Source organism: Manis javanica, chromosome X (assembly GCF_040802235.1).
Source record: "Manis javanica isolate MJ-LG chromosome X, MJ_LKY, whole genome shotgun sequence".
Classification (NCBI taxonomy): Eukaryota; Metazoa; Chordata; class Mammalia; order Pholidota; family Manidae; genus Manis; species Manis javanica.
In genome coordinates this window covers 17,776,667-17,795,034 of record NC_133174.1, presented here as the reverse complement: position 1 = coordinate 17,795,034, position 18,368 = coordinate 17,776,667, and the positions used below count along the sequence as shown (strand labels likewise).

Below are 18,368 nucleotides of genomic sequence, written 5' to 3'. Positions count from 1 at the left end.
GACCCTGAGATCAGATAATATAACGAAATGAAGGAAAATCAGATTCAGTGGAACCAAGAGAAACAGCTGCCGTCAACCCACATGCAGCTGGTCTGAGCACAGCTCCTCCCAGGGGAAAATCTGCCCCCCACCCCCTCCCTGCCTGTGATGGCACTGACAGTCACATGACTAAAGGAGGAGGAATACTTTACAGCTACAACTTCTCAAGCAGTGGACTCGATACTTTAAAATTGGATGGAAACAGTTATATGGACATTAAAAGAAGGCAGAAGTCAAGGTAGATGATACCCATGAAAAATTACAGTGACCAGAGACATGCCATAGAAATTGCAATTTTAGTAGGGTCTCTGGGATGGCTTCTGTTTCTCAGGGTAACTATAACTCTGCTCCTCCTCCCTCAACCCAAGTTGTCTGTCCGTTCCAACTTTCAGCACAAAGTAAAGGATTGTGAAAATGAGATAGACAATTCTAAAACTGGCTAGAAGTCATGAAAATGAAAATTATCAAGACCTGGGATATTTATCAGAATAAACTAGACAGAACTTGTCCCTTCGACGGCCTATTTTACAACTAGTAAAGTGCATCACACAGGGACTTCCAATTCCTTAGAAAACTACAAAGGAATATAATAATTAGACTGGTAAAATTTTTACATAAGCATTAAAACTCCCTTCCCACTCTTTACAAACTTGATAATGACCAGAAGGTAGTTTTTCACTTAAGATCTTTGAAACCAAGCAGTTAAGTGAAAAATTCTAAGACGACTTGTGGACCGCTTTAATGGACAGAATGGAATACACAAGTGAATTTCAAAACAAAGTCAGTGCATCAGAGAGATCTAATGTGAAAGTACCCACGCTTCATAGTCAGAATACGGTCAGATGGAAGAAGGCAAAAGTCTAAATCAGAGAGTGAGGAGGAATGCATGTGACAGCAAGGATCCTGGGACTGAATTAACAAGACATGCTCTGGTGTCTTCAATTTCTAGATGACCCAGGTCTTGGTCAGTGGTTTGTGACAAACATGGTATTTGGTCACAAAGAGTGACAGTAGAGACTGGCTGTGAAGGAGCTTAGAATCCTGGGGAGACGGTAGACACTCGACTCTAGGAAATGAGGAGGGAGGTGTGAGGACACGAGAGCACTAACAAGGCTCTGTGCCCTCTTACAACAGGTGCCAACCAAACCACAGCAACGTACTATGAAAAATTTTTCAAGTTACTACTTTAGTGTGCAATCTAGAGTAGCTACAGCAAGGTTCTGTGGCAAAGGTCTGCTCCTGTGAAGAAAACGCACATTCAAGCACTGGAATGACTACGGTGCTGCACTCAGAGTTGGTAGAGGAAAGGAGTTCTGGTTGACTTGCAGAAGACAGTCTTTCTTCACAGAGAGGACCAAAGCTTTCGGTTCTCTAGAAAGTTCTGTTAGTCTTGATCTTGTCCCTACAAAGAAAATAACGGGAATATCCACAGTGAGTAAATTTTGAGTACACCTTTCTCTATTGTAACCATGCCTTACTCAGAGCATTTAGTTATAGTGATAATTTAAAAACCTGCCTTATCTCAGAATTATTCTCTATGATTACTTCTGAATTACCATTTAATTACTTACACATACTTTAAAGCAGCTCTTTACTCTCAGTTAAAAACCTGATTAGAAAGGAGGAATGGCTGCTAATGGGAACGGGTTTCTTTCTGGGGTGGTGAAAATGTCCTAAAATCAGGTAGTGCTGAGGGTCACACAACTCTGTGAGTACCCTAAAAACCACTGAACTATACACTTTAAAAGGGTGAATTTTATGTTATATGAATTATAGCTCCATAAAGCTGTTATTAAAAACCTAACTAGAGGATACTTTGTTTTAGGATTTCTCATTCACCTAGTGAATTTGCCATACCTACTAAACACTTTCCCAAGATCACCACCAATTATCCTATTTGTATAATCCAACAGTTTTAATCATCAGGCTTAAACATTTTTGAATTCTAAAAATAGATTTCTGCTAAAAGTTGTTTGTCTAATAATATATTAGAAATCAAGACACATACTTAACTAGTACACAACCTGCTAAACTATTTAGAGTTGTAAAACTGCCTTTAAAACAATATTCAATTAAAGCCATCTTTTTATAATACAAAAGGATCTTACCATCTATAAACACTGCTTCTGTACTACTTAAATAACTCCCCCTTAACAGAGCAATAGTCTGAACTGATCAGCCATTGGGGCCCAACAAGCTACTTGACTTACATACAGACTGAAAATGGAATCAAGGGGAATTGATCCAGGTGTTTCAAGCTGATTTAGCTTAATCTTGGCTGGGGATGGTGTGTGTGTGTGTGTGTACATTCACCCATGTGTATGCCAAACCAAACTCTTCTAAATTTCATCATGTGAGATGAATGACCAGTCTGGTGGTATTGTGCACAGATCCATCACAACGTTTCCACATTAAAAAATAAACATTAACATAGACACCCTTTATATCACACATCAGAAAAGACCAATGCTACTATAATGGTACAAAAATCACGAAGCTATATACACTATACTTTTGAACAAATACCTTTCTGTTGCATTAAGAATCAAGGTTTTCATGGTAAGAAGAAATATATATATTAGACACAGTGCAATGTTAAAATTGAATCAAAACTATCAATATGAACTTATGGTTTAAAAAAAGATACATATTGTATAGTCTGTTCAGAAAAGGGGACTAGGGAAGGTATGATGTACACTCCCAACTCCCAGATTAGGGTCTTTAATACCCATTAAAGGCAAACAGGATTCCTTGAGGGAAATGGCTGATTCTAGGACAAAGGAAGGCAAAGTATGAGTCCAGGATATCATCTTGAGCCAAAAAACAAGGAAGCTTTCGAAGATCAATGGGGTTATATCAATGTAACACAGAGGATCTGGCTCAAAATAGCTCCCACTGGCCAAACATGTGCCAATTTAAGCATCAACAAGATAGCAGCTACATGCAATAACACAGATTATCCTCACAGAAAGCCACACACCAAAACCACACACTGTATGCTCCTTTTAGTTCAAGAAGTGATAGAGCCAGATATAATGATAGGTCATACATAATGATACATATATAAATATAGATCAGAATAATGGTTACATGGCGGGGTGGGGAGAAGGAGAAGAGTTTGACTAGTAAGGGGCCTTTTCTGGATACGAGAAAGATGCAAAAGTTTCTCGAGCTATAAACTTAATATTTGTACACTGTGTATATGTATGTGTGCATATATGTATATATGTATATGTATATGTTAAGTACTGACTGAAATATATCAAAGCAATAAAAATCTGTAATATCCATAATAATGTTGAAAAAGACAAAGCCAGAAACTCATTTGTCACCATTTAAAGTGGCTTTTAACTCAACTCACCTTGAAAACTGGTAATTAAATGGATTTAAACTCTTATCCTGCCTTGCCAGGATGAACTATTCTTCAAAAGATTCCTAAACAGCCTTAGTTGATGAGGAAGAAGTTCATAGGAGAATGTCAGTTAATGTTGTCAAAAGAACGATCTATTTTTAAAAACTCACCATTTTATAAATGTTAATGAAATTATTGGTTTAGGCCAAAATTATCAACTGGTGTGGAGAACCAAAACGTGATGGTTGTATAGTGCCAAAATAACACTACACAGATTACTTTCTTTTTTTTTCCCACGCAAGAGATTTTACTACCTGAAAGAGAAAGTGGCTGCCCCCAGAGAGAAGGAGCAGCAGCTCGTGGGAGAGGAAGCGCGTTTTTAAGGAGTAGGGGTAGGGTGTGTTCTGCGTTGGTGATTGGATCTTAAGGGGTGGGGGGTCTTAGTGCGCCAGAATTTGCCTTCATTACCATCTTTTTCTTTTCTTAACTGGGCCTTTGGAGAACTGGGTGTAGAATCTCATTCTCTAGCTACTTCCTGCTGGAAGGGGGCGCAGATTCTGGGATTAGTGAGGCCATTGCTGTAGAGTTGGGGAAGGGCGGGCATCCTGAGATGATTCATGATGTCATCTAGCTGGTTTCATTATTCTTAATGAGACGGCCTTGATAGCCCTGGAGGAGTAAGAAATTGAAGGCCAGTGTTGGGCGAGAAGATGAGCAACCAGGGAAATGGACGGTGAGCCCGTGGAGGAGGATCGGGCAGTGAGGGTTCCCAAAGCAGCTCAGATTCCCAGAGGAAGAGCAGAATCAATGGGAGAGCCTCACCCGAAGTCATGGCACCAATGAAAGGGTATCTCACCGTGACCCTCCTTACCCCAGAACGACTCGGGAGACACGGGCCCATGCAAGAGATTTTATTATCTTAAAGAGAAAATGGTTGCCCCCAGAGAGAGGGAACAGCCCACAGATTACTGTCTAATTGATAATGGAAAAGTAAGTAAAGCATGGAGGGATCAGATCGCCATCATCTGAACTATGGTCAATTTTAACATCACTAATGGCCGATCAACCAGATATCATGGGTCTCTTAGTGTAATTCCTCAATAGTGCTTATGAAGTATTCTAGCAAAAAATTCTCCATTGAGCCTTTAGATGAAATACAGAGAATGGGGGACAAGCTAAATGACATTTCAAAGGAAAAACTAAACGAGTCAAATTGGGACATTTTTGCAGGATACCCAGCATGGTCTCTCAATGAAAAGCTGTTCTAGATTAAAAACAACTTGAGATCTATGCAGATGTGCTATGTCGTCCTGGAATCAATCCAGATTTGGACAAATTAGGGGAATTTTCATGATGAAAAATTATTGACATGGAAAGGCAGAGATGGTTAAATGAAATAAAACTGGGCTGTAAAACAGTATAAATAGTGAAATCTCATAAACACACATACACAAATAGTAAAATATCTGGAAGAACATACACCAAGCTGTAAAAGTGGTAATCTCTGGGTTATGGGAATATAGTGGTTTCTTTTTTGCTTATTTATATTTTCTTTTTTCTTTTACAGTGTACATATACTGCTTTTCTATTATTACAAGGTTACTTTAACCAAACAGAACCTTCACTGTTGCTAGTAGAGTTGGAACGTTAGGATAGTGAGGAAAAATAAAAAACTGGAAACCAAAGATTGGATTATTGTCCTTAGTACCATGAAGTAGTGAAACTCATTATTCTGTGATGGATAATTTTTCTCTTTCTTTTCATTTTTTAAAATTGTAGTAAACTAGATATCAAAGTTGGCTTCTGGTAAGATGGTAAAAATGGTTATTTTAAAGTATACAGTTCAGTGACATTAAGTACATTCTCATTGTTGTGGAACCATCACAACCATCCTTCTCCAGATCTTTTTCACCAACCCCAACAGACACTCTGTCCCCATTAAACACTAAGTCCCTATTCCCCCTCTCCCGAACCCGGGCAGCCACCCTTCTACCTTCTGTCTTTAGGAATTTGACTATTCTAGATACCTCATGTAAGTGGAACTATCCAATATTTGTCCTTTTATATTTGGCTTATTTAGCATACTGTCCGCAGGGTTCATCCATGCTGTAGCATGGGTCAGAACCTCATTTCTTTTTATAGCTGAATAATATTCCATTGTATGGATAAACTCATTTTGTTTATCTTGACTGATCATTTAACTTCTTTATTTTTTCAGTTTTAGCCCACCCACAGACTTGCTCATTCTTCTGTCAATATCTGTGGATGACAAACTGCAAACTTAATTACTTTTTAAATAAAATTCAGGGCAGGATAAACCCTGCTCACTGCTATTACTACCTCCACAGAGCAAGGTCTCCTAGAACAGCAGGGCCTTTATAGGAATCGCTTTTTTCTGGCTACCCAGTTCTTGCTATCCTTCCTGCCTGGGGTGAAAAAACTGCTCCAACCTTTCTTTAGGGATCATTTTGCTCTCTCAGGAATAAAAGCACAAAGAAGATTTGGCTGCAAGTTATCAGTCATTTGGCTGGTATGTTCTGGTTCTGGGGAAAAATCAGATTCTTTAAAATAGAAAGAATATTTATAAATTACTCTTTTGCCTTGTATTTTGAAGTATCCCTGGGTTCACTGCTGGGATTGCTCCAATCATCGGCTTCAGGTGTGGTCTTGTAATGGCGCCATGCAGACTTATTAAAAACTGGAAGTCTCTCGAATGACTCACTTGAAAGTGCCTAATGGAAAAACAAAAATACACACCAAAGGTCCACAGTGTCATTTTTCTCACATAAACTACTAACCCAAATCTTCCTATAAAACATTAGAAACCTTATATAAGGTTATAATAGAAGGAATTATGTTAAAATTACATTTTAGTAGTAGGTTTTTTAGACTGGCCAGGATGAAGTTAATACCTTTTTAAAGGAATAAAAATATTCACTTACTCAAAACCAGTACTAAAGTACACATGACCAGAATGAAAAAGCATTGCAATTCAGTCAATACTGCTTTGAGATACTCAGTCACCTGGACTATAAGGTCTTAGACCAAGCACCATTGTTCACTGGGCAATTGCTCTCCCACAGGCCTCAGAAAGAAATAAAGTTTCATACGTACTAGATTTATAAACATCAGCCCGTAAAGTGATATCAAATATCACATCATTTATTTAGATGCATTGGCATCTAAGATAAACACTCCAAAAAATGGGTTAAGTTATGGTATAACATATTACATGTATGTTATATTAAAAAGAATGAGTCAGTTCTATATGAAATGATATGGAAAGATCTCCAAGATATATTGGAAAGTAAAAAAAGCAAAGTCTACAATAATGATTTGTGTGAAAAAAATATTAGATATTCCCCTCTATGTTTATCAATGCAGAATCACCTCTAGGAGGGGCCACAGGAAACTGGTACCCATGGTTATATCTGAGAAAGAAAACCAGGTGGCTTAGGACCAGTGGTGGGAGAGACTTAGTTTTCCCTTTTGTAGTTTTTCAATTTTGCACTGTGTGCCTGTCTTACCTATTTGAAAAATACTCCAAATATTCTAGAGTTTAGAAAAAAATTAAAGTCCGATACCACCAATAAATGAGAAAACCTATGTTACAGAGAACTTTCCTGTTGGATCGGGCTTTTACATAGTCATATTATCATTATGGAATTCTTGTCTAACTTTAGGAAAGACAGCAAGTTTTTAAAGCCAAAGGTGAAAAGACTTTAGTTTATGAAATCTGTCTCCTTTTAGATTAGTCCTTTCAATGGATATGCAATTTTTTAAAAATCACCATTTAGAATTATGGTTTTAAAAATTAATGTTTTAATTTTTACATCTCCATGTTTCATATTTTACTATATCTGAGCATAAATTCAAGGGTAGGACATAACTTGGTTTTCACATAAAACTGAATAAATCTGAAGTGAATATGAGATGATATAGTGCTATTTCCATTAGTTATTAAAACTTACAGCTTTAAAAAGTAAAGATGCCTTCATGTAACAGAAATAAAATGCAGTACCTTCAAATAAATGATGGCATCAGTACCCACTCCTTCCATGGAATAGAGTTTTAGATCTCCCTGGAAATATCTTGCATACAGACGAGAAATTGGCAAACCATAACCAAATCCAGCCTATTGAGGAAAGAAAATCAATACAGTCAGACAAGCACAAATATAAACATGTTTGGTAGGAGGACCATTCTGAAGATTAAAATAAAGTCTTGACTCCAATTTAAAGCAAACACATTAAGATTGATCTAACCTTTACAATGATGCATATGCTCATCTATTTTCTATATGCTATCATGCAAAAGGTCTATTTTTACCCTGCAAAAACACTTCTCATACGTTTGGAAAATAATAGAAATACTACAATTTTTGACTAATGCTTTTTTAGCATTTTAATGCAAATTTCTAGTATTTTTAAAGCGAATCCCAAATCAAGTGAAATTTGAACTGCTAACAAAACTAAATCACATCATTCCAAAGTTCCGTTACCAGATTTCCTTGCTCTTTGAAGTGAAAATTAAACTGAGCAGCTCAGTTCCAATCTACTAGTACCAAGGCTAACAGAAACAATTTCCGGAGAGGCTGCTTCCTAAGGTTCTGGGAATGTTACAATATTTTGATATATGGTAGATCACATATTTTTAGACATAAGAAAGCAATTCTAGTACCCTCCTATGTATGTCACAGAACCCTGACTAACAGTTACAGGCTTTTAGAAAAAAAACCCAGGTCTCAGATATGGACAAGAACAATAGAAACACCTCAGTAACTCTGGGGTGGAGGGGAAGATGCATACCACTTCGGCCCCCTGATTAAATCCACAGACAAGGCTAATGGAGGAGGCAGCTGGGGAACACTCTCATAGAGGAGGGGTTGCAGTGAGGTTTAGGCTCAGACAGACTTAAGTAAAAACCCACTTTTTGTGCAACTGAGCAGTTCACTCAACCTCTCTGAGACTGTTTTCTCAGCTGACAATGTAATGAAAAGCTTACCTCAGAGCTCCTATAGGGATGAAATGATACAGTGTGTAAGTGTAAAGTCTTGGTACAGTACCTAAGACATAATAAAATGAAATAAGTGGAAGCTGCTATTATGGCTATGACAGAGCATGAATTTTACCAAGTTACATGGACTTCTACCATTTTCTAACATCTTTCCTAGATTCCTTCCTCAGTGTAGGGCCTAACTCAAAGGGTCGGGTGTCACAGAGCACACTGTTATTTAAGGGCTTTAGGACTGGCAGAATATGGTCGGTAGTGAAGACAGGACATCCAAAATGGTGACTGAGGTCACCCCAGCAAAGCAGGCAGTGCATTCCAAGAAAAAGCTGAGGAAACCTGCCCCTTACATTCCAGTAGGCCCAGGGCCTGCCCTCAGGTCTACCAGGGAATAACCGAGAATGCTTGAACCCAAAGCAGTTGTGAGTGTGAGGAGAAAGGTAAGCCCAGAGTCCTGTGGAATGTAGATGAGGGGGCCTCTAACGGGGATTTGGTGAGGTCCAGGAAAGTTTTCCCAGGGTGTCAAAGGATCAATAGGAGTTGGCCAGGAGGACATTTCCGAAAAAGAAATGCACGTGTCATGGCACAGAGCTGTAACATAATAAGATGCCAGGTGAGGAAATGATTTTTTCCAGTTGTACCCATCCACGTGCCTGCTTTAAAGCTGAGGCCAGCTGATAAACTGGGAGAGATGCCATGGAGGCATTTCTTCAGACAGAGAGGCCACGTGGTACACGGAGAGAACACAGCCATTGCCAGCACTGGCTGTGCTGTGCTGAGCTCCAGGGCCTTGGGCCGGGGAGGAACCTTACGGGCTCATCTATCAGATGGGAGGTTGGATGTGTAACTTTTTAAGGTCTCTTATTTCAATTGCTCAGTTTCATTTAAAAAAAAAAACAAATGACCTATGACAGAACAGCTATCCTCAAGATGCTTTTTTTGAGGCCTAGAAAAGACGATCCATATTCCTTTGAAACAACTGGGGCAGGCTCTGCATTACTTGTTGTGCTTTGTTTGCCTTTTGACATTTATTTAAGTGCATACCAGAGCCTGGTCCAGGCACTGCCTTTCAAAACTGATCTCTCATGAATTTTCTTGAGTCTTGTATAAATGACTTTCTGTTTTCAACATGCTGAACAAACTCTGTCTCGAATAAATCATGCCAAGTGTTAGATTTTGTTCATACACACAAAATAAAATCTTATGTGCTTATCAGTCATGTAGGACTTGAAAATGCAACTTAATTTATACCTTGAACCCTTTTGCAGACTGATAGATATGTTGCTGTGTTTAATGACAAAGGGTTCAATTGTTGTTTGTCAATTAGAAATACTCAGCTGGGGAAGAAAGTGTGGCCCTACCAGGATCTAAATGCTGCCATGGTAACCAGGCTTTTCTCACTGCCTTCACAGGGCTGGAGGTTATCTTCGGAGTGAGACAGAAAGGACTCTGCAAATGCCACCACCACCTGTATCTTGCCTGCTTATGTTTTTTAATAGAAAAAACATAATGTGTTCATAATTTAACACTTAATTACATATATAAACATATAATTATATATATTTAATTAGGTAACATTTAATTCTAAATAAATTTGGCAGGGGAAGTTCAAAGGCCCAGGACGATGTGGGCCTCTACTGTACGCAGTGCCCAAGTGCCCAGGACCACGCTGTGGCCACACAGCTGTGCTGCTGCCTCGCTCCCCCGCCGTTAAACTTCCACCTACCCCCGAAAGGCTGATGCCACGGGGTGAATGGTGCTCTGGGCTTTTCTCTGTATCTGGGAGTGAGGCACTCAGCCCCGAGTGTTTCTTAGGCACAAATTAGAGAAGAAATCTAGTTCAAAGGATTCGCAAAGAAAGTAGCAGTGCCATAAAACTCCCCCTCCTCCAAACCATGCAGGAAACATTTGAATTCAACAAGACTAATCCAACAACCCGGGGATAGAGCTCGCCCTGGCGGAGTTCCTTCTCCAGTTAAGGGTCTTTCCTTAAGCAGGGGTTTAAGATGCTCACCAGAGGTGCTGCTCTTGTGGGCTCCAGGCTAGGTCTAGGAGCAGTTGAATACATGTAGTTAAAAAGACGGTCTATCTTTCGAAGTGGCACACCACCACCTAGGTCACTTATCTGTAAAGTACAAAATGTTAAAAAAAAAAAAAAAAAGGAAGAAGAAGAGGAAGAAGTCAATCCGTAGTTAGAAAGAGGCAAGGATTTCATTAAATAAAGTACATACCAGATTACCCTTAGCCATACAAGGGCTTTGAATGCCCCCTACAATAGGGTTCCCTTTGAACAGTGCAAAAACCAAAGGAGGCGGGGAGGTGCAGCTGGATGGGCCAGGCTTGGGTTTGAGGACTTGTTCAGTTCCCTGACAACTGGGGTTCTAATGAAGGTCAAATGAGGGAAATTAAGCTAAGGATCTGACACAGAACTTACAAATAAGACCCTCAATGTCAGTGTTCTTCCCTTCCCTCGGATTCCTCAGTGTCTAGATACTATTAAATGAATTGATAAAGTGGATGTGTAAATAAAGCAGCTACCTTAATGGACAGATCTTCTTTACCCAGAGTAACGAGGGTTTTAACAGACGGATAGCCCTCCTTTCTATCTTGATACAGTTCAACTGTCGCTCTCATTGAGTTCTGAAATAATAAGACCTTTTTTTAACACACTGCTGATTCACAAACTAAAAAAAAAAGAAACTAGTACAGATTACTTATAAACAACAATTCTTTTGTGGGGCAAATATTAGTTGGATTTATATGGCACTTCTTTCCCCTCTAAAGAACTCAGCTAAACATGTGTTCAAATCAAAGAAAAATTTCCTGAAGCGTTATTTTATTTCTCATCTAGTTTTAGTCCCATTCACCATATTAAATAGTTCTTTTTCTTTCCTTCCTGTTTTCTTTTTGTTTTTGCTTTAGGGTATTTAAATTATTCAACTCTTAACCAAGAGGAATGTTTTGATCACATGCAACGAGGCTGCAGAGGCTCACTGATGCACTTCAAATGCTATTTATCAGCATGCATTTACAGAACACCTTTCCTCTAAAGAAGGTGGAAAACCCAAGAGTATTCATGCTTCCCACGAAAATTAATCATTTGGCTGAAAAAAAGTAGAAGCAATGTCAGTTAAAAAGAAACTCTGTAAAAGACACAGCTGTTGAGAAAGTTCACAATTGAATGCCCACCTCAACTTTAAAGGGTTACATCAGTAACATTATAATTTCTGGGAGCAAATCAGAATAACTGATTTTTCAGGTGTTCAATTTAGGGTTTTACACATTGGAAGAAATGAAGTTTTAGCTCAAATGCCTTGTGCCTATAATATTGCTACACTAAATGCCATTAGCTACTGGTTAACAAAAGCAACAACCTAAGCTGTAGTGAGTTTAAAGAGTCTTTTTTTTTTTTGGTCCCTTTTGGGCCAGCCCTTCCACATCTTTCCCCTCTGCTTCTGTCATAGCTGAACTGACTCAAATACGTAAAAGGATTATGCAACCAGTCAGAACTGGAACAACTGTTCCTGCACAAATGCAGTTAATGTTCCGAAGCATAAATATGCATAAATGTGTTTTTATTTTGATCTAGCTACCACCAATAAAGGTTTTGCCAGATTTGGAAACTAAAAAGCATTTCTAATCTCTTAACTGAAGAAAAAAACAGTATGGATTTTACATCAAATCAAGAAACTACAATTAAGCTGCAAAATCAATATGTACTAATATTCATGAAAACTATACTGTACACAGCAATTTTTCATCTCGCAGTGTACAAATCATAGAACCCAGAGGGTATCAGAAATAGAATTTTAAAAATGGTTAGGCAAAACCTTTTTCTTATGCTAATCTAATGAATCCATTATGCTGTGAATCAAAGTAATTTAAAATGAAGACTTCTTTACGTGTTTTTAAATTCCACTTACCTTGAACAACTCAAACAGCATGTGAAACAGATGTGAGGGCACATAAACTACCTGAATAGGTTTGTTTGGAGCTTTGGCTGAAAACAGGGACAAAACCATCAATGAATAAGGGGCAAAACTAGAAAAGAAAGTTGAGAATGTTGTTTGCATTCTATTTTCCAAATACATAAAAAAGAACTCTACAAAAGGCTGACTCAGGTTTCTATCTCTAAAGGCAGGGCTGAGCAAAAGCATATGCTTTAAAGTCCAACAAACTTGAGGTGAAATCCAGTTCCTTTACTTAGGAGTATATGACCGTGGCCAAATTACACATCCTCTTTGAAACTAATTGAGCAAGAGAGGAATATTTCACTTAAGTCATATTGTTCTGAGCATTACATAGGTCATCTAAATATCACTCAGTGTTTTTCAAACTGGGGGACACCCTCCCACCACTGCCACTGACCCCAGTAGTCAGCAGGGGGAATATGAAGCCACAGAGGAAAAGGGACACATCTTTTTGGTGAATTGGATTAAACAGCAATGTTAAATTCTGTTAGATTTTGATCAACAAGGCATATTACAGGGTAGAATGTAAGGTTCACATTACCTTTTTCTACTAGCAGCTAACAGATAAACCCCCAGGGCTCTCCTGGGAAAAATATGAGGAACACTGAATCCCATGTTAGGCACTATAAACAGTATGGGCTAGAGAGCAGATGCTGGAAAATTTAGTCCTTCCTCCTCCTCGTGACCCAAACTCACTTACAAGACTGAAACGATGTGAACTTTCTCCAGTAGAACACAGACACACTCGCCGATGTCATAATTTTAACCAAACTACTTCCTCTAACAGAGTGAGTAATTAACAGTAATATAAAGTAGAGCAAACATGTGTTTGGTTCCTAGCAGTTTACAAAGAGCTCGCACATACAGTACCCAACTGAACCCTCATGACTCTACCGCATGGTTCACTGGGTGTGAGCGGAGGACACAGGCTCCGCAGAGGCTGTGTGACCTGCCCACTGTAACAGAATTCCCAAGCCTGAACTTGGATACCTGAACCAAGAGCTTTTGATTTTAAACCCTGAACCCTTTGATGATCAGTTATTTTTTAAAAATTATTTATGTGTACAAATGAATTAAAAATTTTTTTAAAGATGTAAAAGTCCCTTTCCCACAGTCTCACTGGGTACAGTCTCACTTCCCAATCTGCACCTACAGGCAGCCACTGATGACTATTTCTGCGTTAGTCCTTTGGTTGCTGGTATTTATATTCTGTTCTGTAACCCGAATTAACTCTTCTGCACATTGCCTATAGGTTCTTTTTTAAAAAGCTGAAAATTGATAGTGTTGGGAACATCGTAACTAGGAAAACACTGATCACTGCAGAGTGGCCACAACACAACAGGTACCAGGACATTATTTCCTTCCCCGTGAGTCCAATGACATGAGTCACGTGTCACTTGAATGTCACTGAAATGTTCTCAGCCTTAAAGTGAAATTGATTCTTTTCATCTTCCTCCAACTGCTCAAAATCATGCTACCTTTTTTTAGGTTGCCAAATATTTGGACTGTGTCTTTCTTACATTGTTCCATGTATTTCTGGAGCTTCTCATACCCTTCCTCTTGGGTAACTGTACAAGGAATATATGTTTTTCTCACCACATCACTAACACCTCCCAGCTTCTTATTCTGTTGCATGGTATTCATTCCATTCTTAAAGATTTTTCAAATTAGAATCAGTTGCTTTCCAAACATGCTGCACACCCATCATCCTCAAACTGTAATGGAAGTGCTAGAATGTTCTTCACTATTTCTTACATCTGTATTATATACACCATCAAGTCAGTCACATAACCCAACTAAGAAAGGTGTGCATGCGAGATACATTTCTCAATCCTTATATCTCTGATTCACTACATTGACAGTTTGGCTAGATACAGAATTCTGGGTTTGAAATAATTTTCTCTCAGAATTTAGAAAGGGGGCTGATCTTCTGGCTATGACGGTGTGGCTGGTAAGTTTAATGCCAGTCAGGTTTCTGTCATGCTGCTGGTTTCTGCCTGAGGTCAGATATATCTAGGTTGTAATATTCTTGTTGAAGAATGAGGAACTGGATTAATCATTTGAGGAAGCTGGTGTTCATTTCCCCCTGGGGCCCTGTGTATACCCAGTCAAGACTTTTCATCTGGTTTTAGGATGAGTAGACAAGTAAGCTGGCCTCTGACCAGAGGGTCCTCCAAATGCTCGAATGAAGAGGACTTTACTTTGGGCTAACAACACTCACCTGAACAGCCCCTGTGGGTTGTTCCTGAAGAAAGCACTATAACTTTTATTTTTGCCTGGGGGAAAATGCTTGTGACTGGCTGCAGGCAGAGCACAAGCAAAGTCAAGTGGTCCCTATCACCCCTTCATGCCCTACCTTAGACCAGCTTTCAGCTAGCCCCTACCTTCTTGGTTCCCATTACTTTGCACCTCCCAGCCTGCTCTCAGAGGCCCTCCAGGTAACCTCTGGCAAATTGGGTACCATCTCTGCTGTAGCCTCCTGGTTTGTGGCTTCTGCTGCTCTGTCCCATTAACTGGCATACTTCTATATACAGGTTACCTGCTGGCCAGAGGTGGGATCAGTGGTCTGCAGACAATTGCCCCTAGTTTCTTTGTTTTTCTTTGTACTCCTTTACTGTCATTTTAATGGAACCCCAGAAACAAGCTGAATGCTTAGTCTATCTTGCACCAAAAGGCACAACTGCCTGTATAAACAGTCTTTTGAACTCAATCTGTTCACTACAAATCTCAAGGAAATTAAAATATCTTTGATAGTTTTTTCAGTTCAATCAGCATTCTCCAGGAGCCATCTGAAGGCTTACTCAATACTTGTACTTTTCTTTTCTTTGGGAACATAATAGTCTAGATGTCTTTGTTTCCTTTTAAAACCACGTCAAACGTTTTTGTCCATTACTTTTCTCTACCCCTGGGTCCAGTGGCTTTTATGTAGTAGACCCTTTTATGTAGTGAAGTTAATGTTTATTAACTTTCTAAAATAAGACACAAATGGAATTTGAATTTTCCATCTAAGGGTACATTTTTAAAAGTCAAAAGAAAAAATGGTCCAGGATTTTCATGCTCAAGACTCAAGAAATAATAAAGTCTCTATTTTTGCAAAGTCATTGCTCCAAAAACCATTAGTTGAAACAACATTTAATGAATACCAACAGAACTCTACATAGGATATGAAGAATTTTATTTTCAGATAGTTCTCCTAAAAGGACGAAAAACTGGAGGCTAAGTAGAAAAAACACAATTAAGAGAAAAGGTAGTTGGGCACTTAGAGATGATTGATCAATTCCCAAAGTCAATGGATAAGGCTATTAGAAATAGTATACAGTGTGATTCAAAGTCACACTGGGTTCAAGTCCTGACTCTGGCACTTAATACATATATAATAATAGGTATTTAACCCACCTGGGTGGCAATATTCCATTACTGAAACAGGCACAGTACATATCTCACTGGGTTAATATAAGGATTAAATGAGATAATAATAATAAACTAGTTTACACAGAGCCTGCCACATCGTAATCAATGTTGGCTATTATCATTACTAAAAAATTCCTTTCTACAGTGTTAATAGGGCTATGAATAATGGCTTTTCAATTGTTGTATAGAACCACTTGACTGAAATTATCCGGAAAAGTATCCAGTATGGGGAAACCAGAGGTCAAAGATCTCAGGTTAGATAGATACCTTCCCTATGAACCCTTCTAACAAAATATATATACCATGAATTGAAATTTTTAATGTTTCCCACCAAACCCAAAGTTATGAATCAACCTCTTGACAGGAAAGACTAATCTAAAATGGCAAAGAAACGCAAGTTAGGAACCGTAAGTTTTATCCTTCCCAAGTCAACCACAACTTCCAGTAGCAATTATTTAAAAAATATCCAGTATGTGCTCAGTGCTATATCTGAGGCCCTAGTAACATTACACTTTTGTCATCCCATAAGGTGATCTTACAGATGAGGAAGCCGAGTGTCACAGGTGAAGTGACTTGCTGAATGCCCATATCCCCTAAGCATGACAATCCATTCCCATCTTTCCTCTAAGCCATGCTGCCTTACCATAAAGATACAAACAAGGTAAGATAAAATGTTTATTCACTTCATCAACCGATTTCTCAAGAGAATGCCAAAATGAGAACTAGTATAATGAAATGACCACTTGTCTTTGGAGAAACCCACACAGATGGGCACAAGGTAGCAAATCAGAATATTTGAAATCTCATAAAAGGTGAATAAAATCCTGTTCTCTTCAATGTTCCTGTTAAATGTGTTACAGAAGGGATAATAAACAAAGTTTACTATAGCTGGCCCCCAGTATTCAGAATTCTATTTGATGACTGGTAAATGTTGATGGTGTTCACACAGTATGTTCTACATAATTCTAACTACTTTCTCTGGGGTCTATATTGGGAAAAAAAATTCAGGAAAAAAAGATGTTAGGTCAAACAAATTAAATTCTCAAGTAGCAACAAATTGTTCTTTGGGGTTAATGGCAGCCTCCCTTCTCTCAAGTGCAGAGACCTATTGCTAACTCCTGCTAAAGGCTCCTATTAGGTAATGGAAGCATCCTACACCGGTTCACAGGGGCTCTGAAAATGAAGCCATAGGAATCTGATCTGCCTCATCCATGCCGTCATGCTGTGGGAAACACACACTCTCTCTCGTTATGAAAAGCAACAGCATCTACTTCAGGTGCTCAGGACTAAACTCTGACCTGCATCTCTAACAGGGAAGCTATTAGAGCTGAAGCACTGTGCTCACAAAAAGCTTTGACATTCAAGAAATTATAAATACATTACAATCATAAACACATAAACACATTACCTAGGAGGAAATAGAGGCTGCTTATAACAACCAGCGTTCACTTATCTTAGTGATGGGAAAAGGGGCTTCAAAAACTATGCGCGAGACAGTGCTAAAGCAGTTGTAAAGCTCCTCCCCTGGAGGGGTGCACTGCCCTTGTGACAGCCTTGTTGGGAGGGAATGTGCTGCCACAGCTGGCACCTGGGAATCAGTAAAAACAGACTTGAAGCTCTGGCCCCCCGAGTGAGTGAGGCTGCCATTCATGTAAAAGAGCAATTGGTTACTACCTTTGAATTTAAGTTCCATATCTGACAAATAGAAATCTGGACAGTGAGGTCACATCCTTCCTAATCAGTAGGAAGAAAGAGAATATTATTATTAAGATGCATCTACTCAGGAATATTCAAAATTCCCTAGGTTCTGGTAGTGTACGGATGCAAAACAGGGGCACAACTCTGCTCAGAGAATTCAACAGACTTTGAAAGCAGCTTTGATTCTATACCTTCTAGAAGAATTTAAGGGCAATTGTCCTACAACAGCAGCATGAGGTCTCTCCACATTTTGACCTCATTATAAAAGAAATACACATTTTGGCATATTTTTTTTTCAAACTGTAGAATCTCTTTTAATAATATTAGTTTCTTTTTCTTTTGATATCATTAACATACAATTACATGAGCAACATTGTGGTTACTAGCTTCCTCCCATTTATCAAGTCCCCACTACATACCCCATTACAGTCACTGTCCATCACTGTAAGTAAGAAGCTATAGAGTCACTTTTTGTCTTCTCTGTGCTATACTGCCTTCCCCGTGCCCCATTCACTACATTATGTGTGCTAATCGTAATGCCCCTTATTCCCCTTCTCCCTCCCTTCCCACCCACCTTCCTCTGGTCCCTTTCCCTTTGACAACTGTTAGTCCATTCTTGGGTTCTGTGAGTCTGCTGCTGTTTTGCTCCTTCAGTTTTTGCTTTGTTCTTTTTTTTTTTCCTGTTTTTTTTTGTTGTTATCATTAATCTACAATTACATGAAGAACATTATGTTTACTAGGCTCTCCCCTACCCCAAGTCCCCCCCACAAACCCCATTACAGTCACTGTCCATCAGCATAGTAAGATGTTGTAGAATCACTACTTGTCTTCTCTGTGTTGCACAGCCCTCCCCTTTCCCCCACCCCCCACATTATACATGCTAATCA

At 38.9% G+C, this 18,368-nt stretch overlaps 1 protein-coding gene across 4 annotated transcripts in view; it reads right to left on the bottom strand.

Moving 5' to 3' along the window:
- Window positions 1-763: 763 nt before the first annotated feature.
- The window catches only part of PDK3 (pyruvate dehydrogenase kinase 3), a 60,767-nt gene continuing 43,162 nt past the window's right edge, over window positions 764-18,368 (bottom strand). For 3 of the 4 annotated variants that reach the window (XM_037026320.2, XM_017649780.3, XM_017649782.3), the window contains 6 exons: window positions 12,325-12,401; window positions 10,940-11,041; window positions 10,416-10,526; window positions 7,413-7,526; window positions 5,984-6,123; window positions 764-1,441 (listed from right to left, as the gene is read on the bottom strand). In XM_037026320.2, the coding sequence (XP_036882215.2) occupies window positions 1,411-1,441; window positions 5,984-6,123; window positions 7,413-7,526; window positions 10,416-10,526; window positions 10,940-11,041; window positions 12,325-12,401 (575 nt within the window). In that variant the 3' untranslated portion in view covers window positions 764-1,410. The remainder of the gene's footprint in view (window positions 1,442-5,983; window positions 6,124-7,412; window positions 7,527-10,415; window positions 10,527-10,939; window positions 11,042-12,324; window positions 12,402-18,368) is intronic. The other variant, XM_017649781.3, reaches the window with a different exon arrangement.